The sequence below is a fragment of the Dermacentor silvarum genome, chromosome 3, assembly GCF_013339745.2.
Source record: "Dermacentor silvarum isolate Dsil-2018 chromosome 3, BIME_Dsil_1.4, whole genome shotgun sequence".
Classification (NCBI taxonomy): Eukaryota; Metazoa; Arthropoda; class Arachnida; order Ixodida; family Ixodidae; genus Dermacentor; species Dermacentor silvarum.
Window position 1 is genome coordinate 35,394,421 of NC_051156.1, and position 27,236 is coordinate 35,421,656.

General features: G+C 50.4%; 1 protein-coding gene across 1 annotated transcript in view; it reads right to left on the reverse strand.

Annotated features, from left to right (window-relative positions):
- LOC119444297 (sodium/glucose cotransporter 4-like) overlaps positions 1-27,236 on the reverse strand; it is a 603,800-nt gene that overhangs the window by 47,826 nt on the left and 528,738 nt on the right. Inside the window, exon 12 of the mRNA XM_049663258.1 lies at positions 14,434-14,539. Coding sequence (XP_049519215.1) covers positions 14,434-14,539 — 106 coding nt within the window. The remainder of the gene's footprint in view (positions 1-14,433; positions 14,540-27,236) is intronic.

The window sequence follows — 27,236 nt, forward strand, 5'->3', positions numbered from 1 at the left end:
GTCGACGAGAGGGACCGAGATAAGACTGCCTTTATAACACCAGACGGACTGTTCGAGTTCAAGGTCATGCCGTTTGGTCATTGCTCGGCACCTGCGACTTTCCAACGCGTCATGGATACAGTACTGGCAGGCTTGAAGTGTCAGACTTGCCTCGTCTACTTGGACGACGTCGTTGTGTTTGCCTCAAGCTTAGAAGAACACCTGCGGCGCCTTGAAACAGTTCTTCAAGCAATGAAAACCTCCGGACTCACGTTAAAGCCAGAAAAGTGCCGCTTCGCATATGAGGAGCTCTTGTTTTTGGGCCACGTCATCAACAAGTCTGGAGTGCGCCCCGACCCTCAGAAAACTGCGGCCATCTCCAACTTTCCTCCGCCCGCTGACAAGAAGGCAGTGCGTAGATTTCTTGGAGTGTGCGCCTATTACAGGCGTTTCGTCAAGAATTTTTCGCAGATCGCTGAGCCACTGACGTATCTCACGAAGGCCGACGTGGAGTTCAAGTGGGAGACACCGCAAGTCGAAGCATTTGAAAAACTGAAGCGACGCCTGGGGCAATTGCCACCAATACATGCGCATTTCGACGAAAACGTCGATACCGAAGTCCACACCGACGCAAGCAGCGGAGGACTCGGCGCCGTTCTTGTGCAGAGGACTGACGGACTAGAAAGGGTTGTAAGTTACGCTAGCCGGTCGCTATCGAAGGCGGAAGCAAATTATTCAACAACAGAAAAGGAGTGCCACACCATCATCTGGGCTACATCAAAGTTTCGCCCCTACCTCTACGGCAGGCCCTTTAAAGTTGTGAGCGACCACCACGCCTTGTGTTGGCTAGCTAACTTGAAGGATCCTTCAGGTCGCCTCGCACGATGGAGTCTGAGACTTCAAGCATTCGACATCACCGTCGTTTACAAGTCCGGGCGAAAGCACTCTGACGCCGACTGCTTGTCTCGCGCCCCAGTCGAACCGCCGCCACAGGACGACCAGGATGACGACACTTTCTTAGGACCCATCAGTGCCGACGAATTCGCCGAACAACAGCGAGCCGACCCGGAACTAGGAGCCTTGTAGACTACCCGGAAGGCAAGACCGTCATTGTGACGAAGGTGTTCAGTCGAGGATTGGCGTCGTTTTTTTGCAAAACGACATTCTCCTAAAGAATGAACTTCTAGCCTCTCCGAGCCAACTGCCTGCTCGGGGTACCCTCAGCATTGCGTCCAGAGGTTCTGCAAGCTCTCCATGACGACCGAACGGCTGGACACCTCGGTTTTTCCCGCAAGCTCGCGAGGAGACAAGGAAAAATACTACTGGCCTCGTCTCTCTGCCGACGTCGCCCATTACGTAAGGGCATGCCGAGACTGTCAGCGACGCAAAACACCGCCGACAAGGCCAGCCGGACTTCTACAGCTGATCGCGCCACCTCGCCGACCATTCCAGCAGATCGGGATGGACTTACTGGGGCCTTTTCCGACGTCGACGTCCGGGAATAAATGGATCGTCGTAGCTACGGACGACCTCACCCCTTACGCCGAAACAAAAGCCTTGCCCAAATGCAGTGCTGCCGAGGTAGCCCGATTCTTCGTTGAGAACATCCTTCTGCGTCACGGTGCCCCAGAAGTCCTTATCACCGACAGATATACGGCCTTCACGGCTGAACTAACTCAAGCCATCTTGCGCTACAGCCATACAAGCCATCGCCGGACCACCGCCTACCACCCGCAGACGAATGGCCTCACCGAGTGCCTAAATAAGACCATCGCCGACATGTTGGCAATGTACGTCGACATCGAACACAAGACGTGGGATGCCATCCTTCTGTACGTGACCTTCGCATACAACACGGCCATGCAAGAAACGACGCACATGGCGCCGTTCAACCTGGTCTACGGAAGGAAACCGGCAACGACGCTTGACGCCATGCTACCGGATGTCTCCGACGAAGAAAATCTCGACGTTGCCACCTATTGGCATAATGCCGAAGAAGGTCGACAGCTCGCCCGCCTGCGCATCAGGAACCAGCAGAGAACCGACAGCCGACACTACAATCTTCGACGACGCTACGTCGAGTACCAGCCCGGAGACCGTGTTTGGGTCTGGACTCCGATACGCCGACGAGGACTTAGCGAAAAACTCTTACGTCGCTATTTCGGACCATATAAGGTCATCCGACGTATTGGCGCACTGGAATATGAGGTCGTGCGAGGCGGTATTTCGCAATCACAGTGGCGCCGCGCACGACCTGAAGTCATCTACGTGGTGCGTCTTAAGCCTTTCTACGCCCGCTCACGAACTTAGGTCCTTTGTTGCTTTATTTTTGTCTCTTTCTGTACGCGTGGTTTTGATTTCGCTTTCTTGTTTGTAGAATCGGGACGATGCATTTTAAGGGGAGGGTATTGACACGTATACATGTTCATCTTTCACCGGTGGCCGCTTTCCACCGGCTAACAAATGTTAAACGTTATCGGTCGGCGCAGGACGCGCCTGTATCGGAAGCTTCTAGAACGTTATCGATGCTTCTTTCCGTTGCCTGTTTTCACCGACGCTTATGTTATCTGATTGTATGACAGACGCGAATTGTCTAGAACTTTCTGGAAGACCCGCGGGCATCAGGGATTAATCTGGAACCTTTGATGACTCAGGTATAAAAGCGGACGCGTTTCGCCGCTGATCAGATTTTCGATGATCGCCGACTGTGTTCGCCGCTTTCGTTGTGATTTGAGTGTAGCTTGCTTTTGTGGGCACAGTTTCGCCCAATAAACAACCAGTTTCGTCATACACAGTTTTACGACTGTTTTCTTCAGCGTCACTACTAGATGACAATATACCCGGCTTCACAACAAATTTTATTAGCGTGGTATGGACACCTTTGCGTGCAAGTAGATTAGATCATGCCCGCAATGCCAGCGCCGCAAGACTCCTATTCAGCATGCCTCCGGTCCGCTTCAGCCAATCCCATGCCCAGGTCCTTCTATCGCATTGGCATTGATTTGTACGAGCCCTTACCCATGCACTGCTTCCAGCAACCACTCGATGTTCGTCGCCGTCGGCCACCTGACGCGTTAATCGGGAACAGCCGCCCTGGGCCGCTATTTTGTAGAGATGCCTTTAATGTCATAATGCCTTTTCGCGCTTATCGCGCTTTGTCAGTGGTCGGAGTGACGGTCCGCTCGCATTATCAACGGGATCAGCCGGCCGTGAGTGGTGGATGATAAGACTAGAGTAGAATAAGTCATAATGCCTTGCTACAAAATCGCGGCCCTGCTCGCCGCCGCAGCCCTTGATGTGGCGTCCTTTCTCTTGCGACAATTCATACTCCGTCACGCGGTGCCTCGCAAACTCCTGAGCAACGGAGGACGTGTGTGCTATTCCGTAGTCATAAACGTGCTCCTCGTGGTATGTCCAATGGTTCATCGAACTACCACCGGCTGCCATCTTCAAGCGAATGGTATGACGCAACCATTCAACCGGACTCTTGGTGACCTGCACTCCAAGTAAGTCCTGTCGCCCTGTCAGACCACTCGAACTGGGACCTCCTTCTGCCGTTCGTGACATATTCCTACAACACTTTACCGCAGTCGACTACAGGCGCTTCGTCATTCTCCCTCTTATATGGCCGCGAATCGTCGACGACACTTGATACCATTCATCCGTACCGGCCCGACCCATCTCAATGTACGCCCCTCTCTCAAGCTGCTCGACACGAGGAAGAATGCTACCAGCTGGCTAACTATTTCACGACCACCGACCAATGACATCAAAAACCCCGACGTGGCGATGACCTCCCACCTTGTAGCTGCCTGCCGGACTCTCTCGTGTGGCTTTGGGTTCCGGTCGTTCCGACCAGCCTTTCGTCGAAACTAGTCCTCAAATACCAAGGACCTTGCCGTATATGGTTAAAGAGGATTCGCCTCTGAGCTATGTCGTTGAGCCTGTCACACCGTCCATGCACTAACGCTGTCGTGGTCACGAAACCGTCCACGTGCAGCGCCTGCAACCCTATGATGACCCACTCGTCCTGTGCTAGCTATCAAGCTGTAATAACGCATAAGTTGTGTTTCCACAGAGTGTAAATACTCGTAATTAACCAATGTTCCCACTGGGAGTCGTCAGGATGGCACCTTTTACCACGGGGGCCAATTGTAATGAAGACGATTGTCACACGCTGCAGCTGCATCGCCATACCTCCGCTGGGAGCACAACTATAATGCTTCGAGAGCCTAGAACGGTTTTGTACGCTGCTGTGGTCAGTTATTGGTTTACCTAACTGCCAATATTTTAGGGGCGAAGCTCCTTAGGGTGTGGGTCGTTCCCTCCTCTGTAGTAGTAGTAGTAGTATGTAGCCACCTCTAGTTTATGAATTTATCAATAGATGGCGTTGTGTGTCCGTACGTGAAAGAGACGCCGCATGTAGTTTTATGAAGTGTTCACTAGAAGTCCGTAGCTCTGGTTGGCATGGAGACCGCTATGCATGTATGTATACGCATATATACATATATATGTATATTGCCACCAGCAGTAGTGGGTACAGTGCTAAGAGGCAGGCACGGACAAGAAGAAAGAAGTGCGCGTGCTTCTCCGCCCGCTCGATAGCCAGCCCCCAGCGCCGTGTTTTTCAGGAGCCGCTACCCTCAATAAACGTCGCGTCGCCAGTTCTCTCACAAGGCACGTGATAAAGTGGTGGAGGTGCTGGGTATTCCTCACCCATGTCGCAGACCCCTTCTGGCAGTGGAACCACTACCCCCGTGCCAATCGATACGCCGGTGAGCAGCCGGTAAAACCGTGAGCAGCAACTGACGTCGTGGCCTGAGTTCCGCAGTCAGTTACTAGACGCCTACGCCAGTGCTGATCGCCGCGAACGAGCCGAACGAGCAATCCAGGTCCGCGTTCAGCTTCCCAACGAAAGTGTTACCACGTTCGTCGAAGATATGACGCGCCTCTTCAGACGAGCAGACTCGGGAATGACCGAGGACAAGAAGTTGCGTCACCTGATGCGAGGAGTGAAGGAGCAGCTCTTCGCTGGTCTTGTGCGGAGTCGTCCGAAGACTGTCGCCGAATTTTTATCTGAAGCTGTAAGTATGGAGAAGATGCTGCAGCAACGATCGAATTTATATGAGCCGCAAGTGAACGTCACATCCACCACCGATATTTTCACGGCCACCAGAAGCAACGATGACCACCTTCGCGAACTAATCCGCTTTCGGCACGTCACAAGCGGTGGTAAGCTCTATTGAGAGTGTCGTCAAAGATGAAGTTCACCAAGCGCTCCGGTCGACCTGTCCTCTTCCTTACACCGCGCCTGCACCTACTGAACACCGCCGTGCGACCTACGCGGAAGCCCTGCAACTCCCTGCACCAACCTCGCTGTTAGTTCACGCGACTCATTCGGTTACGCTTTCATCTGCACAACCGGTACCATACATCGCAGAACGACGCGCGCCTCCAGCGTTTCCCTCCGCCGCTCCTCCCGCTGTGGTTCCGCAGGAGCAACCGGTATATTACGCCGAGGATCGACGCATGACCCCTCGGAAGTCGGATGTTTGGCGCACACCGGACCGTCGGCCTCTGTGCTTCCACTCCGGTGAGGCAGATCATTTGTACCGCCAGTGCCCATACCGACGTCTCGGGTTGCAGGGCTTTTCCACCTACTCACCGCCACCCCGACTTGGCCAACGACCTCGGGAGATAGAAGATTACCTTGCTCAACAACGCATGCCACCGTCTACCGGGCGACAGTCACGCTCGCCGTCACCACGGCGAGTTTCACCACCGCCCCAGCGATATTCCGGCACACGATCACCAAGTCCCCGCAGGGAAAACTAACCACAGCGACCTTTGGGGGCGAGGCCGCTGACAGTCGACACGCTGAAGACCTCCGATCGACGCGAACGAGCGAGGACACCGATCCGACGTCAACTGCAGATGAACGGCATGACCGGCTTTCGCTCGACATACCGTGGGGATCGACGGTTACGCGGTTAGCGCTTTAGTAGACACCGGTGCGGACTATTCCATCTTAAGCGGGAAGCTGGCGACGTTGCTGAAGAAAGTAATTACCCCTTGGAATGGCTCTTCAGATTCGTACGGCTGGCGGTCACGTCGTTACTCCACTGGGAACCTGCACGACTAGAGTTCGGATTCGAGGTTCGACATTCGTGGCGAGCTGCCTTGTCCTACGCGTATGCTCCCGTGACGTCATTCTCGGGGTTGATTTTCTCCAAGAATACGGCGCTGTTATTGACCTACGGTGAGGTGTAGTCACCTTCTCAGCAGACCGAGCACTCGACGGGTACGACCACAAGCGTCGAGACGACGCCCTTCCCTTCGTGTCTCCACCGAATGTGTTATGCTTCCTCCGCGAACCAGTGTCCTAGTCCAAGTGATGTGCGGTGGAATGCGCGAAGGTGAAGTGGTCGCTGAAAGTAACTTATCGCATCTACTGATGCAAGGTGTTTGTGCTGCTAGAAGTGTGCTACAGCTTAGTGATGGCCGTTATCAGTTGCTTGTCGTCACCAACTTCAATAACGAGCATCGACACCTGTTCCGCGGTACTTCGATAGCGTTTGCCGAGGAAATAGAGCACGTTGCTGAATGTTTTACCCCTGAACCAGGGAGGATGGCTGACAAGTCACTAGGCAACGTCGACATTAATTCAGAGTTATCTCCAGACAAACAGGCGGCACTGCACGACCTCTTGCTTGAATTCAGGGAATGCTTCGCAAGCTCGTCTAAGGTACGCCAGACTTCAGTTACAAGGCACAGGATCATCACCTGCGACGACGCACGCCCGATACGCCAGCAGCCCTACCGCGTCTCGGCAAAGGAACGTGAAGCGATTCGTGCGCAAGAACAAGAGATGCTTGAAGATGGCGTAATCGAACCTTTTAACAGCTCATGGTCGTCCCCGGTCGTTCTTGTGAAAAAGAAAGACGGAACGCTACGCTTTTGCGTCGACTACCGGAAGCTCAACAACGTAACTAAAGACGACGTGTACCCACTGCCGCGCATCGACGACTCGTTAGATAGACTGCGGCGTGCCCAGCACTTTTCGTCACTCGATTTGAAAAGCGGATACTGGCAGATCGAGGTCGACGAACGAGACCGCGAGAAAACTGCCTTTGTGACTCCCGACGGCCTTTACGAATTTCGAGTGCTCCCTTTCGGTTTGTGTTCTGCCCCAGCAACCTTCCAGCGAATGATGGATACTGTCCTCGCTGAATTGAAGTGGCAGACTTGCCTTGTGTATCTTGACGACCTAGTTGTCCTTTCTGAAACATTTGAGCAACATCTTCATCGTCTGCGGCATGTGCTAGAAGCGCTCCGATCGGCTAATCTCACGCTTAAGCCAGAAACGTGTCACTTCGGTTATGAAGAGCTCAAGTTTCTCGGACACGTCGTCAGCGCCAAAGGAGTTCGTCCCGATCCCGACAAACTTGCCGCTGTAGCAGCTTTTCCTCCTCCTGCCGACAAGAAGGCCGTCCGACGCTTCCTGGGCTTGTGTGCGTATTATCGCCGCTTCATCGACAACTTTTCGAAGATTGCGGAACCTCTGACTCGCCTTACCAGGGATGACACGCCATTTGCCTGGACGCATGAGCAACAGGCGGCCTTCGCTGAACTACGACAACGCATGCAGTCAGCACCCGTCCTAGCTCATTTTGACGAAGAGGCTGACACCGAGGTGCAAACTGACGCCAGTAACATCGGCCTTGGCGCAGTACTCGTCCAACGTCAAGACGGCATTGAAAGCGTAATAGCTTATGCTAGCCGCTCGCTGTCCCGTGCCGAGGCGAACTACTCTACCACAGAAAAAGAGTGTCTCGCGGTCGTCTGGGCGATCACGAAGTTTCGCCCTTATCTCTACGGTCGTGCCTTTAAAGTGGTGACAGACCACCATGCTCTATGTTGGTTGGCGAACATACGCGACACTTCAGGCCGACTGGCACGATGGAGCTTGCGGCTACAGGAATTTGACGTCACTGTAGTTTATAAGTCTGGCCGCACGCACGAAGACGCCGACACGTTGTCGCGTCCTCCCGCCGAATCTGTCAGTCGACAGCCAGAATACGACGACGGCTTCCTGGGCGCCCTTACTACGTCGGACTTGGTCAAATGGCAGCGTGGCGACGCTGAAATTCGACCTCTCATCGACCACTTCGAGGGCCGTCACACATCCATACCACGCCATCTACGTCGCGTCTTGGCGTCCTTTTGTCTACGAGACAATCTGCTCTACAAAAAGAACTCCCGCCCGAATGACCGAGCCTACCTTCTAGTAGTTCCCAAAGACTTGCGGGACGATATTCTTTTCGGTTGCCACGACGAGCCTACATCTGGCCACCTCGACTCCTCACGAACGCTTGCTAGAGTGCGCGAGATGTATTACTGGCCCGGGCTTGCGGCAAGCGTAAAAAAGTATGTTAAAGGCTGCCGTGAATGTCAGCGAAGAAAGTCACCACCCCTAAAGCCCGCCGGGTTATTGCAACCTATCGAACCACCTCATAAGCCATTCGACCAAGTCGGCTTGGACATCCTTGGGCCTTTTCCCCGCTCAACCGACGGCAACAAGTGGGTGATCGTCGCCACTGACATTTAACCCGCTATGCCGAGACGGAGGCGCTCCCACGAGCCACGGCTTCTAAGGTAGCACAGTTCTTCATGTGCCACATTGCACTGCGTCATGGTGCCCCATCCACTGTAATCACAGACAGAGGAACGGCATTCACGGCACAGCTCATGGACGAAATTTTTCAATTGAGCAACACCAGGCATCGCAAGACGACTGCTTACCATCCGCAGTCCAATGGACTTACGGAGCGATTAAACAAAACCATCACAGATATGACCTCTATGTACATCGACGTTCAGCACAAAACATGGGATCGCATCTTGCCTTACGTGACCTTCGCGTAAATACCGCCGTACAAGAGACGACACGGTTCGCACCATTTCGCCTCGTTTACGGCCGCGAAGTACAGGCGATGCTGGACGCTATGCTTCCGTGTCACGACACCGAGCACCTAACGACTGACGCCGAAGAATTTGCTGAGCGCGCTGAGGAAGCCCGTCAGCTCGCGCGGCTGCACATCGGTGAGCAGCAACATGCAGATGCACGGCGCTATAACATCCGTCACCGGCCAGTGCGCTACAGTCCCGGCGACCAAGTGTGGGTGTGGACCCCTGTTCGCCGCCGTGGCCTTTGTGAAAAGTTGATTAGCCGGTATTTTGGCCCATACAAAGTGCTGCGCCGCATTAGTGACGTGAACTACGAAGTCGTTCCCGACAGTGCGGCGCAAACACGGCGTAGACAACAACCTCGCCCTGACGTAGTTCACGTTGTGCGCATGAAACCATATGTTGCGCGTTCGTGATTATTATTTTTTTATTCATCTTTCTACTTACGCTACTGTTTGCAACCTATCTGTTTCTTGAGACTGCACCCGTCGCGCTTCCCCGCTGCTGTGCTTTTGTTTTTCCTCTAGCTGTGATTGTGTCCTTTGCACGAGCACCTGCCTTGCCCATGCTGTTTCCCCCTCCTTTTCTAAAACCGCTTCTTGCGCATCGAGCCGATGCTCTTTCCGAGGAAGGGGGGAAATGCCACCAGCAGTAGTGGGTACAGTGCTAAGAGGCAGGCACGGACAAGAAGAAAGAAGTGCGCGTGCTTCTCCGCCCGCTCGATAGCCAGCCCCCAGCGCCGTGTTTTTCAGGAGCCGCTACCCTCAATAATCGTCGCGTCCCCAGTTCTCTCACAAGGCACGTGACACTATGTATAGCATAACCGGAAGCCGACTTCCGCTTCCGTTTCCACTTCCGGTTCCGCTTCCGGTTCCGGAGAACGCTTCCGGCGTTTTAGGGGCGTAGCTCCTCTTAGTCTAACCTTGTCACGTCTCCGTTGTCCGGCGTATCTCCCTGCAGTAAACGGCAGTATCTCCCGTACAATGCAATAGATGGCGCTGTCTCATAGAAGTACATACAAACTGCAGTACAGGGACGATATTCTAGATGGCGCTGTACACAATCTGTGTCTAAAGCCCCTTGATGTTAGAAAGTAGCGACACTCTCCCCCGCGCGCGCGCTTTCCTCCTCAATTTTCCTCGGATTTCTCCCCCTCACCGGGCCGGCGCGGCGCTGAACCCTCCAGTGGCTCGCTGCAGCCGCATTAGAATCAATGCGCGCTTGTTTATTCGGCCCTTTGAAGCGTTGTATGAAAATTTATCCCTTGTGAAACTGTCATGACGAAAGTACGCTTCCGATAGAACGTCGTGCAATTTTTTTAGGACGCTTCGATAAATACAAGCGGAAGCGCTCCGAAAAAATGAGTACCAAGCAGTGGCTGAGCTGTTTACCTCTACGTGGCCACTTGGGTTATCCGTAACGCGGAGGTGTATTGGGTGCATACAATATAAGCAGCGTAGAGTATAAACGAGAATTTGGTTCACAATCTTCGCTCTTAAAAGGCTCAGAGAAGGTGACCAAGAAGAAATGTGATAGTTTACATAAAGTGAATTCCCCAAAATGAGTGGGCCAAAAGCCTTTGTACCAATGCCACTGTGCGAAATACGTGCTGTGTTTGCGAAACAGCCAACATAGAACTTTACACACGCGCTTGTATTCCGTCACTATGAAACGACGAGAAATTACATTCCATCAGCTCTGGGAGTAACCTAAGTCTCGCTCTCAAAAAAAAAAAGGCTGATAGCTTACACGGAAACTGCTAAGACTGGCACTTGATAATTAACTTACAGACTTCAAGATGTCAAGTTTATCAGAAGCGCGTGGCTTGTACTTAATGAGCATGCGCGAATAATACATAATACATAAGACCACTTATCTACCTATATATTGCGGTTCATGCCTTCGCAACATAAAGTACATAAAGAAAAAAAATGCTCGCAGTATTGAAACTTAGCAAAGATACAATAAGCACGCAATAAGAGTAAAATAGTTCCTTGGCTTCACAAGTATCAGGCGCAAGGATCACACGCACACACACACGCGCGCGCGCACACACATACATGCACACACATACACGCACACACGCACGCACACACGCACACAACTACAAAATATGAGTTACAGGCATTAACTCACAAATTACATACATTTGAAAACTAACACACGCGCGAAAACACAAAAAGCTTTGTCATGGCTCGAAGAGTCAACGAAAATTTCAGCCGACTAAATTTAAAATAAAAGTATAAGCACAGTTATCGGTGCTCTGTATTAAACTGAACGAAGAGTCCGGCTATGCGAAGAGCATTAAAATCTCCACGCAACTTCATCCACAAATCTGAGGAAAGCTGCAACATTCACCTCGCAAAGAACGGCGTGCTTGGAAGGGGCGAAATCCCTTCTCCCGATGTTATGAAGCCACTGCTTCCGACTCACGACATTCCGTTCACCTCGGGGGATATAAAATAAGGCTTGCCCTTTCTCTGGCCTGCTGCTGCATTGAAACGCGCAGCAGCAAGGCATTTTCACGGAGAACGAATCTCACATTCCTACGAAAGGATGGAAAAACTTGGGAAACACACGTTCGCAGCGGCAGGGCGACCACCACTTGGACTGCTCATGGCGAGCGGGAGAAACTAAAGGCGCGCGAAAGCAAGTTTCGCGCCGTTTTCGTGACGTCAGGGTCACCTGACGGGGTAGTCTCGAGCGCCGCAGCCATTCAGCGTGGCGGATGCGCTGCCTCCGCGAAAGAGGGGGAGAAAAAGAGGAGGTTGACCGCGCCGGCGAGGGTGTTGCGGCGTAGATCAAAGCGTGTCGCTACTTTCTAACATCAAGGGGTTTTATCTGTGTCGTCATCACCATTTCTCGTCTCATTTCCTAGATGGCGTTGGTCCAATAGAATTGTGTGCAATATGGCGCTTGTATGAATCGACACTAGATGGCGCTGGAAGTGCCGCTGCTCTCCGATTGGCTGCTGCGCGGGCTACGCGGGGATCCGCGGGGAGCGAGCGCCTCTCTCATTTCTTGGATCGTCGCCGTACGTGTCGGATCGTTGGTGGAGCATGGACGATGCGCAGCGGCGGGCGCGGATGGCCGCTCGAGAACTCGGTTCTTCGTGGACACCACGTGCAAAGACTTTGACGCCAAATACAGAAACAGACCGTTTGTGCTCGTGGGTGACTTTAATGTCGACATATCGGACCGTTCCATAAACGATTGGCTCGTTCAGCACATGGCCATCAGATACTCGCTCAAGTGCATCTCCCTAGACCACCTTGCACCTACTACCGTGCGGGGGTCATGCATAGACATCGTGTTTGCTAACATTCCCCTTAAACCGGTACTCGAACCCCTAGCTGTGCACTTCTCCGACCACAAGTGCGTAATATATAAAGGTAACTTGAAATCTCAATAAAAGTTTTCTTCACCGTACCTCACGTGTTTGCATGATGATTTTATCGGGCGAACTTCTCGAAGGATTAACGGTATCACCCATAACCTCCGGAGCTTCGCCCACCTCACCATCATTTACCTCGTGGATATGCTGGGATTTTTTTTTTCTCTCTCGTCCGTAGCTAGGTGCGCTGCGGTGCACAAGGGCGTTCGTTCCCGACGCGCGTTCTCTTTCTCTCGTTCCCGACGCGTGCTCTCTTTCTTTATCGTCCGTAGCTAGGGGCGCTGCGATGCACAAGGGCGTTCGTTTCCGACGCGCGCTCTCTTTCTCGTCCGTAGCTAGGGGCGCTGCATTGCACAAGGGCGTTCGTTCCCGACGCGCGCTCTCTTTATCTTTTGTCCGTAGCTGTGGTTTACCCGAATGATCCCCCAGTGCTTAGCCCACTCATCATCATTCACTTCGTGGATATGCTGTGATTTTTTTTGTATTGTCCGTCACGCCGACTGTCCCATTCAGGCACTAACCAAGGGTCGACGTCGTTTGTGCCTATAACGAGTGACGAATGCAACGCTTTATGAAAATTTTTGTTACAAATTCGCCCCCTGGACTACATAACGTTATCAAAACGACCATGTTTACGTTACCGAGTACTTGAAGCATGTAGTTTTCTGCCGGATTCGGCAATTCCGCTCAGTCGAAATAGGAAACAAGAAACAAGTACACGGATGCAGACGCAACTTCGGGTACATAGATTCATCGCAAGGGTCCAGGAAACTTACAACGTTAACTATTAGTGCAAACAACTCAACGCTAGGAAACTCGGAAATTTATGAAAGGACACATTGCACTCATGGGCACTACCAAAGTCGTCTGGCGAAAGCAGATGGTTTTGCGGACTGGTTGATCTGACATCAGAATTTCAACGGATGCATATCCACTCTTGTAGAGCTTAATTTCTCTGTGGACACTATCACTGTAGAAACACTTCCCTTTCAAGTGCATTAATGGAAAGCTGCATCACCGTACGTATGTGTGACGTGTGAACATGTCAGATAGTCGATCTCCGGCTCCCCGACGCAATTCTAAAGCCCACCGCTAGGCGACATTCAGTGGCGGTGCAAACGACGCATAAGTATTGTAGCATAACAATACAACATAAGTATCAAAATGTGCAGGTCCCGCGCACTGTACGAATTGATGTTAAGTCGCGCATATTGCATAAATCTGGCTATTCAACATTGTTCTGCAAAGCGTGACTAGAAAGAGCAATATAAGCTTCTACACGACTAAGTGGGACGCCATCTTGACGACAGCAGCAATACGACAGCGACGACCATATAGCGTGAAGGCGACAGTTCAATTCTTCCACTCATTCGACGACATGTGTTACGGGGTAGGGCGACGGCAGTGCCGTGTAACATGCTGCTTTCAAGCGCTGCAGATGCCATCGTAAGCTTTGCTATTGTTTGCGTGTTTCATTATACTTCGCGTGTGGCCTAATGCTGTCGCTTATTTATTTTTATTTTTTTAAGCAGATTGGTGCTAGGCTATTCGAGGTTTGCCTCAGAACTAGCTGGCGTCGTCATGAAATGACGACGCCAGCTAGTTCTGTGGCCGAATCAGTACACCATAGGCTTTAAGCTACCTTCGGAAATGTAATTTATTTCTACTGTCGCCGCGACAGTAACATGCCGGATAGTGTCCGGTATGTGATAAAGAATGTCATTAAAAGAGGCAGTGAGCGTCGAATTGGCGGAATAGAATGGTGCTGCACTGGAATACGTATACATTGTGAGGCTGTGTTCATAGGCTCAGAGCGTAACAGACCTTGTATTTCCAGTAATAGCCGAACTTGGACAGCAGCGGGATCTCATCATAGAAACCGGCTGGATATGTGAACCAATGGTATAGCTGAAATTGGTATTACGAAGGCAATATTAGAACAACATCACAGTATTTGCCGATTCACTAATAACACTGGTCCGATGTCAGCTGCAGCATGGGCCCGAAAAAACATCGGCTCCTGTGCATTCACCGAATTTCCGATCAGTAGCCATAAAGCCATTCAAGTCAACGCTAGCAAAGCTCTACTGCACCTGTTTCCGGCGATCTGTGTCTTTCGGGGGTCTCTTCCTTGGGAAGCGGCTCCAGATCCACCCTGTGTTCAGTGCTGTGGACCGTCCAGAAGGTGAGCCGGTACAGCTGAAGTGACAAACACACGTCACATATTGGACGCTTCCTATTCCAGGCTCCAGTAATTTTATCCTACCCTGGCGACTTCTAATATAATAGTAATGAAATGCGTCTACTTGGGTGGATCAAGCTTTAATAATAACGCATAAGTTGTGTTTCTACACAGTGTAAATAATCGTAATTAGCCAAAGTTCCCGCTGCGAACACTTGTACATTTGTTTTTTGAATATCTGCCATGCTGCTGGGAGCGCATGATGCAGTAATAAGAACACAACTTGGGATAAAGAAAGGAGGAAACAAAGCAGGCTATCACGAAAGACGTTTCAGCCGGCGCGGTAGTGTCGACGTCAAAATTGTCACATAATGGCCAGTAGGGACCGCATCGACTAAGCAAAGGACTTGAGATTCAGTGATATTACAGGTTGAAGCGTCGTGCTTAAAATTGTAGGCAGGAAATGTAAAGTTGGTACACTGCAGCTTCCGTTTACACACACAACGAAGCAATAATTAAAATGATTGACTTATACTTTACATAAAAGAGCGTATCAAAATGCGCGACAAGCTCGTAACTGCAAGTGAATACCTGTGCTACGCATGAGTGAGTACAGATTCGTCAATTCTGCAGAATGAAGCAGTGTGCTTAACAACACACAAAGAAGTGTAAATATATACTGCCTTTTCCTGTGTAACAAGATTTACAACCTGTGCATTTTGCATGTAAAAGGCACAGCTTGCACTGCCGTTTGGAAGTCTGAACAAGCTTTTGTAGCAGGCAGCGTCATCTCGAGTACAGGAGAGAGAGAGAGACAGAAGAAAGGGTAAAGGCGGGGAGGTTAACCAGATGGGAAGATCCGGTTTGCTACTCGAGTACAGGAAATTGCTTTTGTCACCATAGAGGACAAGAAAAAGTCGCAGTTTCACCTGAAAGGCGAAGCATCAATTGCGATAGCAAATTAGTAGAGAGCTATACAGAGTAACGATAATAGTTTTATCGGCTGTGACTAGTGACTGCGACTTCGACACATTCGCTTACTAACTGAATTAACAAGCATGGTGTCAGCGCGCACATGCAAACACTCGACGATCCCATTCGACGACCGCAGACAACCGCTGTCAAAACGCTGGCGTGAGCAAGCGCAGCAGCAGCAGCGAGCGAAGGTTCGTGCGGTCTATCGCTTCAACGGAAACTGAGCGGCCAAATCACAGCGCATACAAAGCTATGAGCCGTCCTCAAATCGCTTTCAAGATACGGTGCTGGCGGCCGGCTGCAGCCGCTCGAAGTACAAGTGCGCAGTTGCGGGCAGAGTAGAAGACATAACCCCTCCCTCCCGCGTTGCCTTCCTGCTTTCCTCCTTCCGCGTTCCCTTTGTGCCGTTGGTGCCGCAGCACGACGTCGCCCTCCTCCCTCCCTCCCATTCCCCCCCCCCCCCCGGTCTCTCGCGCGACGGTCACGTTTGCTTTTCGCCGTGCGTTCGCTCTTCGTGAAAGCGCGCGTCCCTCGCGCACTTTCGCTCGCACATACGGCGCGCGGCGACGATGTTATCGCCCTTGGACTTTATACGGAACCTCATGGCGATGCCGCGAACGACGACGACGGCGACGGCAGAAATTTGCTTGGACCCGCCGGGGTGGCTCAGTCAGCTAAGGCGTTGCGCTGCTGAGCACGAGATCGCGGGATCGAATCCCGGCCGCGGCAGCCGCATTTCGATGGAGGCGAAATGCAAATACGCCCGTGTGCTTGCGTTGTAGTGCAAGTTAAAGAACACCGGGTGGTCAAAATTATTCCTGAGCCCTCCACTACGGCGTGCCTCATAATCAGAACTGGTTTTGGCACGTAAAACCTCAGAAAGAAGAAGAAATTTGCTTGGAGTGTCCATATGATTGCTATCGAAATAATAAGCGACGCAAGAACTGCGACTGCCCGTGCACATTCGAAGGTTTCGCACAGCAGTATAGTATGTGCTAGCAGTGCGATGTCTTATATATAGTAGTACTGTAGCGCCCACCGACACTGCAATACGGAGCGCTATGGTCGGCGCTCTAGCGGCTCTCAGCCGGCGCTTTAGTACCGGCTGCAAAGAGGAGAAAATGAAGATGCGCAGCGCGTGCTCGGGGTGCCAGCTCAGAATGCGCAGTGTGGTTCTAGAAGCCAGTCACGCTGGTCGTCGCAGCCGCCGCTCGGCTCGCCGCGTTCGCCCTTCTGTCAAAGTAAAGGTAGGGACGACGGCACGGCTCCTTGGCCGCCGTCACGTCCCCCTACAGTACCATGCCACATGATCGTTTATATTTTTACAGCCAAGCTGTCTATGGCTTGAATCCAGAGATTTCTTCGTGGCGTAACGTCGACAGAAAACAACGGTGGGCCGATGCCGACGGCGGTGCAGGGCCGAGCAATGGTTCATAGCCCCGTAAGCAAGCAAAAAAGTTGCAGTTTCGGCCGAAAGACAAAGCATCGATTACAATAGCAAATTAAGGAAAGTAAGCATAGTAGTTCTATCGCCCTTTTAAACTTGTAAACATAGGCATACTAACTCAATGAACAAGCATGGTGTCACACGCACACAGGCAAACATGAACACAGTCAAACATGAACTTTTGGGCCCCGTCATGCTACTATCATAGCTCTAAGCCCGAAATGACCATCCAGTTCTGTTTCTTTTACTGGTAATAAAGATTGATTTGATTTGATTTTATCTGACTCGATGACTGCGGAAACTCGCTGTCAAAACGCTGGAGCGAGGAGCATGGCGTCCGGGACGGACGCCATGCTTCGTCCCGACGACCGTGCTGCCTCTTCTACTGAAACGCGAACTAAGCGTCGAAAGCACAGTGCAAACGAAGCTAACAGCACTTGGCGCACTTTGCCCACGTCGCAGATCGCTTTCAAGATACGGCGGCCGCGCCGTACGCAGCAGCAGCCGGAGAGCCCCCGCAGCAGAAGCAGTCGCTCCCCTCCCCCCAGTGCCTCGCGCGCTACTGAAGGCGACGCGCTTCGTCCCCGCTTTCCTCCCTTGCGCGCGAGATTTAGCCGCGACCATCGGCCAGCCCTGCCAAGATTTCACTCGCAATACAGCATATGGCGCGCTGTGACGATGTTGTCGTGCTTGGACTTCATACGGAGTGTCACGGCGACGCCGACGACAACGGCGACGACGACGGCAGAAACGCGCCTGGAGTGTTCATCTAGTTGCTATCGAAGCAATAAACCTTGATAAGCCACAAATTTCGACCGTACAGATGACAATGTATAAGCCATTTCTTTATATGCGTGCTGTACTGCGTTCGAGCCATATGGAAAGACAGCAGCGTCACCGAGCAGTAGCAGACACGGTGAGCAAGGGATCCTGCGGCATTGGCGTCACGCAGCATTCAAAAAGAGGTGGGATTTGTGGCAAGATGAGCTTTGACTATTGCACCAGAATGACGCGGCGAGTCAGAACTCTCAATCAGTCTGCCACATTCTGACCAACAGAAACATCGCTATTCTGAAACAACCTCGATATATTCCCATGATCTCGCCTTCTGTAACTTTTTTCATTCCCCAAGCTGAAGGTAGTCGACAAAGGCACCAATATTGAATGCGAGGAGGTGATCAAGATAGCCCTAACGACTGAGCTACGGAATATCCGAGAAGTATCGTTCCAGACGTGCACAGATGCGGGCTAGTGAACGGCGGAAAAGTGTGTGAGACTGCAAGGCCATGATCTAAAAGGAGGCATCTTGTAGTTTGCTATTTGATATGAAAACAAATTTTGTGTTTTGCCAGTCTCGCTACTTTTCAGAGAAACCTCGTTACATCAAGCGAATGACGAGTGGTCGCTGTACGTTGATGTAAACAAATGCATCATCGAGTGCTTTATACTGACATCGGCGCTATTCTAGGAAATTGGTGCACCCTCTGAATCGACATACAAATGCGGAAAGCAGCGTTCTAGGAGACAACGGTTACGCCAAGAGCTTTCTTGAGAATAAGTACAATAAGTTGGCTGTATGTGGCGAAGCACTCTGTGATTGTGTGCACGGTAAAAACATTAGAATATTATTTCGTCAGTTTTCAAGTGATTCTGAACCGTTCGCACGATGTTTGCTAAACACCTCACGTGAGAACTGTAGTGCCAATGAACGGTCCGCTTCCTTCGCGTTTTGCAGTCGTCACTTTCGTGATGCAGAATACAAGAAACGTCGCAAATAAATGTGTCTTAACCTCGCTACTATTCCCGCACTTTTTCGAAGGCTATCAGGCGTACATGGTTCCGAAGAACAAAAAGTGTCACAGGCCTGCGCGGCACACGCATCACAGTCACAGCGTAAGCTGGTGGAGCGGCTCAAGAGTAGTTAGAATTTCGGCGCCACGCACAACAGGGTCTTCGCGGCAAAGTCTCTTCGCCTCATTTTGATGAGAACAATCTCAACTGTCCACCTGGCGTTGACGGCGAACTTCGGCTTGCAATGCTCTCTGCTCAGCAGTCTGCTGAGCCCTATGATGCCTGGTTGTAGCTGCGCACGTAGCTCTACGATTCGCTTCTTCAGCAGCGGTTCGTACCTTGCGAAGAGACGACATAACGTGTACCGAAGAGGTATCCAGAATACGTGATGCACATCTGAGATCCCTTGACCCGTGGTAGGGTACGTTGTTGTTGTTGTTGATGGTGGTGGTGGTGGTGATGACAATTATGATGATTGTTTATTGGAATCTTCGAAACGGGCTGGTTACAAATAGTCACCTAGCCTGCTTGAGTTAACCAGGTCCAGTTACATGCAGCATGCAACTGCTATGTGCAACTTACATGTAGGGCACGCTGAGTTTGCAGGCACCTTGACTAGAAGGCGCCACCATACTGGCGGAGGGCAAGGAAGCGGAGGCTCGGAATCGCGTTGATTGCGCGCCTCGTCTGAATCGCATCTCGTTGTCTGCGCTTGCGCACCCTGCGTTTGCAGGTGCCTCCACGTAGGTTGTGGCGTGGAGTAGAGGTAGAACACCCGACTTCAAATCTGAAGGTCGTAAGTTCGAATCCTGCTCCATTCCACTACATTTTCAGGCATGGAGTGGTGCCTGACACCGGCAAAGAAAAAAAATACATATTGCCGAGAGCTAGTGGGGCTATACTAGTTCAGGTGCAACCAAACTAGGCAGGCCCACTAAGCTTCATCAAAGTCACTCCCTCACCAGAACAGAAATTGGCCTCCCTGGTGCAGTATTCGGCCACTACCTCCCTGATGACTCCGACAATTAACCCATGGCCCTCAGTCCCCAGTGGCTGCGGAACCCCTGACCAAGGCGGCGGTCAGACCTGCGACGTGGCCGAGGGTGCTAAGAATCTCTGGGTCCGGACAGGCCGCCAATGGAAACTGAACCTGGCAACGTTCAACACGCGCACCCTCTCGAGTGAGGCTAGCTTAACAGGACTATTTGAGGAATTATCAGGCATTGCCTGGGACATTATTGGCCTTAGTGAGGTTAGAAGAACTGGTGAAGCTTACACAGTGCTGACTAACGGCCACGTCCTCTGCTACAGAGGTCTTCCAGATAAGAGAGAATCCGGGGTAGGATTTATAGTCCGTAACAACATAGCGGGCAACATTGATGAATTTTACAGCATTAGTGAGAGGGTAGCAGTCGTCATAATAAAGCTGAATAGGAGGCACAAAATGAAGGTAGTACAAGCCTACACCCCAGCTTCCAGTCACGATGATGAAGAGATACAACAGCTTTATGAAGATGTGGAATTAGCAATGAGAAAGGTCCATACTCAGTATACTGTAGTCATGGGCGACTTCAATGCAAAAGTGGGCAAAAAGCAGGTTGGCGAGCAAGCAATTGGAAACTACGGCATCGATTCTAGGAATGCAAGAGGAGAGATGTTGGTGGAATTTGCGGAAAGGAATAGGCTCCGAATAATGAACACATTCTTCAGGAAGCGCACCAACAGGAAGTGGACCTGGAAAAGCCCTAATGGAGAAACAAGGAATGAAATAGATTTCATACTCTCTGCCGATCCAAGCATAGTGCAGAATGTAGAAGTGTTAGGTAAGGTAAAGTGCAGTGACCATAGGTTAGTGAGGTCTAGGATTTCTCTCAATTTGAAGAGAGAAAGAGTGAAATTAGTCAAGAGGAAACAGGCCAACCTAGACGCAGTAAGGGTGAAAGCAGACCAATTCAGGCTGGTGCTCGCAAACAAATATGCAGCCTTAGAACAGGAAGATGAAGATAACATAGAGCTAATGAATGAAACCGTAACTAGGCTGATCTCAGAAGCAGCAATTGAAGTGAGAGCTAAGGCACCAACGCAACGTGTAGGGAAGCTCTCCCAAGAAACAAAGGACCTAATAAAGAAACGACAAAACATGAAAGTGTCCAACTCAAGAGATCAGATAGAATTCGCTGAACTGTCAAAACTGATCAACAACAAGAAAGTAAGGGATATTCGAAATTATAACGTGGGAAAAATTGAGGAAGCCGTAAAATATGGACGCAGCATGAAAGCAGTAAGAAGAAAACTAGGCATAGGACAAGGCAAGATGTATGCACTGAAAGATAAGCATGGTAATATCATCAGCAATTTCGATGACATAGTAAAAGCAGCAGAAGAATTCTATACTGACCTGTACAGTAGCCAAAACAGCCAAGCCACTTTCATTCAAAATAGTGATGAACAGGACACAGAAGCTCTTTCTATAACTAGCGATGAAGTTAGAAGGGCTTGAAAGACATGACCAGGGGAAAAGCGCCTGGAGAAGATGGAATAACAGTAGATTTAATCAAAGATGGAGGAGATATCATGCTTGAAATGCTTGCGGCCCTTTATACGCAATGCCTCACAACTTCAAGTGTACCAGAGAGCTGGAAGAACGCCAACATTATACTTATCCATAAGAAGGGAGACGTTAAAGAATTGAAGAATTACAGACCCATTAGGTTGCTTTCAGTATTGTATAAAATATTCACCAAGATAATTTCCAATAGAATCACGACAACACTTGACTTAAGTCAACCAAGAGAACAGGCTGGCTTCAGGAAGGGATATTCTACGATTGACCATATCCATGCCATCAATCAGGTAATCGAGAAATCTGCGGAGTACAATCAACCTCTCTATATGGCTTTCATAGATTATGAAAAGGCATTCGATTCAGTAGAGATACCAGCAGTCATAGAGGCATTGCGTAATCAAGGAGTAGAGGAGGCATCTTAGCAAATATCTACAAGGATTCCACAGCTACCTTGGTTCTCCACAAGAAAAGTAGAAAGATACCTATCAAGAAAGGGGTCAGGCAAGGAGACACAATCTCTCCAATGCTATTCACTGCATGCTTTGAAGAAGTATTCAAGCTCTTAGACTGGGAAGGATTAGGAGTGAGGATCGACGGCGAATATCTCAGCAACCTTCGGTTTGCAGATGACATTCTCCTATTGAGCAACAATGGAGAGGAATTACAACAAATGATTGAGGACCTTTATCGAGAAAGTGCCAGAATTGGGTTGAAGATGAATATGCCGAAGACAAAGATAATGTTCAATAGCCTGGCAAGGGAACAAGAATTCAGGATCGCCAGTCAGCCTCTAGAGTCTGTAAAGGAATATGTTTATCTAGGTCAATTACTCACTGGGGACCCTGATCATGAGAAAGAAATTTACAGAAGAATAAAATTGGGTTGGAGTGCATAAGGCAGGCATTGCCAAATCCTGACTCGGAGCTTACCACTGTCGTTGAAAAGAAAAGTGTACAATCATTGCATTCTACCGGTGCTAACATATGGGGCAGAAACTTGGAGGTTAACAAAGAAGCTCGAGAACAAGTTAAGGACCGCACAAAGAGTGATGGAACGAAAAATCTTAGGAGTAACGTTAAGAGACAGGAAGAGAGCAGTGTGGATCAGAGAACAAACGGGGGTAGACGATATTCTAGTTGACATTAAGCGGAAGAAATGGAGCTGGGCAGGCCATGTAATGCGTAGGATGGATAACCGGTGGACCATTAGGGTTACAGAATGGATACCAAGAGAAGGGAAGCGCAGTCGAGGACGGCAGAAAGTCAGGTGGGATGATGAGGTTAGGAAATTCGCAGGCGCAAGTTGGAATACGCTAGCGCAAGACAGGGGTAAATGGAGATCGCAGGGAGAGGCATTCGTCCTGCAGTGGACATAAATATAGGCTGATGATGATGATGATGATGAACTGGATGACGCCGCCATACTAGCGGAGGCTCTGGATAGGGTTGATTGCGCGCCTGGTCAGACTCGCATCTCGTCGTCTGCGCCTGCGCACCTGCCTAGGGCGCGTTTATATTGCATTTTCCCGCTTCCTTATAGCAAGCGCTTGCGTGGCTCAGTGGCAAAGTATCCGACTCCCGCGCAGCTGGCCTGTGGTCGATCCTGGCGGGGAACGGGTGCTTTTTTCGCATTGCCGGCGATAGCGGTTACGGTCACCAGCGGCCGCGGAGGCGGACACCATCGCGAACCGAAATGGCTATTGGAATGAGCCCATAACGGCTTACACTATAAAAGCCTTACAAGCACCCCCCCTAAAAGAACCATTCCAACTAAAACAACCACGAAACAATGGGATATGACGACGCTGTAACGACGAATGTATTATGACTACAGGATGACTGCACGGTGACTGTGGTATCATCATGCTGGAATGACGACGATAGCATGACAACAGCGGCGCGAACATGACGATGATGTCTGTATGATGACGACGGCATGACGAGAACGGTTTCAAGTGCTGAAATGACAACGATGGTACGACCCTGTATTCGCAGCACTACCTGACGACGACTGCATGACGACGCATTGACTAAGATCGCTTGACGAAGACGAAGTGACAATGGCATGACGGCCACCGTAAGACGACTGCGCAATAGCAAATAGTGCACGACAACGATAGCATGCCGACGACAGAATGGTGGCTACGGAATGACGAAGGGGTGTTGATGACGGCATGATAGTCGGTGGCGTGTTGACGACGACATGACGATGCTCTGACGTAGGCAGAGTGAAAATGGTGGAAAGACAGCAACGACATGACAACGAAGTAATTATCCAAATTGAATGAAGGCGATGAAATGACGACGGGCTGCCTGCGTCTTTCACTAGACACGGTACTTGCCTGGACTATGTCTAGTACCGGCCAATCAGCATGACAGCATCCAGCAGCGGCGGGAAATTCTAAGAGGCAAAGCATCCTAAATAAGACTGGCCTTGTGTTCTCTCACCGTTCTCTAAGTTGCTTAGCCTGCGTGCATATTAAACTAATCTCACCATTACGCAGGCAGCGATGCTTGAACAAACATTGAGAGAGACCCATCCCAATAAAGGGACAATTTCATGATGTCTATCAGGTACCTTTCCTTTGACCTTTGCGCCATGTGCTGACTTAGCCCCTCATCGAATGCTTTACCACACGCCATTCAGCGTCTTCTACGTTGACGCATTAGGCAGTTGGTTTGACAACTTCTGTACACTATTGTGGCCGCGCCCGAGCACTCGAAATCACGCTGCTTCTTTACGCGAAGGCACCCCACGAGCTCAGTCCTGATGATTACGATGATGATTATTTATTCGCATCCCCTTTGAAACAGGGCAGTGACAAATAGGCCCCTAGCCTCCTTGAGTTACTCAGGTATGCTCTTGCAACGAAGCTGTTAATGGCTCTCTCGAGTCTGGATGCAGAAAAAAAAACTCTCACTGACCGCATGCTGTATGTGCGAGTGAAAGCGTGCGAGGGCGAGGGACGCGCGCTTTAACGGAGGGCGAACGCACGGCGGAGAGCAAACGCGACTTCGCAGTGGAAGGGGAGCGCTGGGCAAGGAGGCCATCGAGTCACCCTACACTGCGCGTGCGCGTGCCCGCTCTCCCACTGCGGCGCATGCGCGCAGCCCTGCCGGCCTCTGCCGCCTGTGCCATGGACTCTCTCTGGGCTCTCGCCCGGCTCTGCCCTAACAGTTTCGACAACAGCGTATAGCCGTTCCCTGACGTAGACATCGCGCTAGCGCTCTTAACAGTTTCCCTTACGACTCGCCGTGGCCCGGCCGCGTGCTGTTTGTTCGGAGGAACAACGCAATGAGCGACAGGGAACTGGCGACTCAATCTCCCACGCGAAAGGAGGACAGCGGTAAGGCAGCGTGGGAGGGAGAGGTTGCAACTTCTGCTCTAAGAGCAACTTGTACATTCCGTTTCCGTTGAAGCAACAGACCGCATGAACCTTCGCTCGCTGCTGCTGGCGCGCTTGCTCACGCCAGCGTTTTGACAGCGGTAGTGTGCGGTCACACAAACAACGCACAGAACGGTTGTCGACGGCGGTGGCGTTTTGCCCGCGTTTGCACCGAGCGCGCGCGCCGTTGGTGACGTGTTTATGAAGAACGTGCCAAGCTTTGCCGTATAACCTAAGGCGGTGTACCGTAGTGACCATAAGGCCATGGTCCATGTGATCACTAAATAAATGAAAACCACTGGATCATATATATTTCTCATTCTTTAATAGTTCAAACAAGTCGCAGTTTCGCCCGAAAGGGGAAGCATCGATTGCGATAGCAAATTAGTAGACAGCTATACGAAGTAAGGATAGCAGTTTTATCGGCCATATAAAGTTGTAAATATTCGCTTACTAACTAAATAAACAAGCACGGTGTCACACGCGCACAAGTAAAGATGAACACATCTCGCTTGATGACCGCGGAATTCGTGAAAACGCTGGAGTGAGAAAGCGCCAGCGGCAGCAAGCAAATTGACCTTCGCGCGGGCTGTCGCTTTAACTCGAACTAAACGGCGAAAGCGAAGCACATACGAAGCTACGGGCACTCGACGAATGCACTTTGGCCTATCGTAGATCACTTTGAAGATTAGGGCCCCGCGGGCGCACACTTCAGCCGCGTAGCCGATCGCTTTCAAGATAGCTCCGTGAGCAGCAGCCGCGGAAGAAGAAAGCACCCTCCCCCCTCTCTGCCGTTTCTGTCGCCTCCTCCCCGTGCCTCGCACGTGAACGAAAACAGTGCGCTTCCGGTCGCCTTCCCCTCTCACGTGCGCGAGGTTAAGCTGCGGTTGACGGCTCACCCTCACACGCTTTCACTCGCACACACAACGCACGGCGCGCGGCGACGATTTTATTGCCATTGGACTTAATACGGAACATCACGGCGACGATGACGGCAACGGCAAAATGTACTTGGAGTGTCCATATAATTGATATCGCAATAATAACCAATTACACCATCAAACCTTAATAGTGATAGTTGGAAATACAGGGTGTTTCAGCGAACACTTTCAAAAATTCTTAAAAGTTGCCTGTGGCAGATAGCACAATTCTAGTTCATGAGCTGGTCTACTCGAAGAGGCGGATATTACTTGCACAAGAAATTGAAATGCATAACTCAATAATTACAAAAATTCACTAATTAGGTTTTTAACTAATTACCTGATGGGCCCTATTCCAATTTACAAATTGCAGCCGTAGAGTTCGCAAGGCGGATCCACTTGGAACGAATTATCGGGATGACACCATTTGCGAGATATTAATTTCCGAACTCTGCGGCGAAATGCACTGGCGTTCCAGTTCGTTTCTTAACAAAACGTCGCTTTTGCATTGAAGCACAAAATTAACTGGAACGCCGATTAATTTCTCTGCAAAGTTCGGGAATTATTATCTCGAAACTGTGTCATCCCGAGAATTAATTCCAAGTGGATCTGCCTTGCGAACTTTAAGGCTAAAATTTGTAAATTGCAATATGGGCCATCAAATAGTGAGTTACAAACTGAATTAGTGAATTTTTGTTGATTACTCAAATATGCATTTCAATTTTTTGCAAGTAATGTCCGCTTCTTCGAGTAGACCAGCTCATCGACTAGAATTGGGCTATCTGCCACAAGCAACCTTAAATAAATTTTGAAAGTGTTCGCTGAAACACCCTGTATACAATTGCCACCATAGTACAGCTTCGCTGGTCTTCCATCTCCACCCCAGTGGAAGGGCTGACAGTTTTTTCCTGTAGCATTTTGTATAGATCTATCAATCTTTTTTTTTCGTTCTCGATACTGTTACGGAAAGCAAGAACCATACAAGTATTTACAGATGGGTTTTAATGGCTGCGTAGAGAAGCGAAAACGAAGATCTTCTTTGTTGTCTCCGAGGCCACCAACCATGTCCCGTTCTTTCCACTTACAAACTGACATTACCCTCGTCGGATGAAGCACCTTACTGGTGCGACTCACTGATTCCAGAAAGGAACGGTTTGAGGAGACTGACGTGGATGATGTCAGATGGAGGTGAAGGCACGGTAGCCTCCAGATGAGGCAGGATGATGATGACGATGATTTATTGGCATCCCCTTTAAAACAGGGCGGCGACAAGTAGTCACCTAGCCTGCTTGATTTAATCAGGTATACAATACATGTTCTTTATCTAGCATTTTTGTATACCTCTCATTATTTTTATTTTTCAAAAATTTACCTTATACAGACTGCCTATGATTTTAAGAGATCAGGTCGTATCCATCTTTTCCCTGCTTTTTTTCCACCAGTACTCTCATCGTCTCTTGCTGATCTCTACGGCTGATCTGTTGATGTTTCCTTCCACTTTAAACCCAAGCGCTTCTTGGAGTGGCACGTTACCTACGGTTCTCGCTGGGTGGATCCCGTCACATTCCATCAGGATGTGGTGAGTGGTTTCTGGATCTTTACTACAGCATACACATGTCTCATCTAGTTC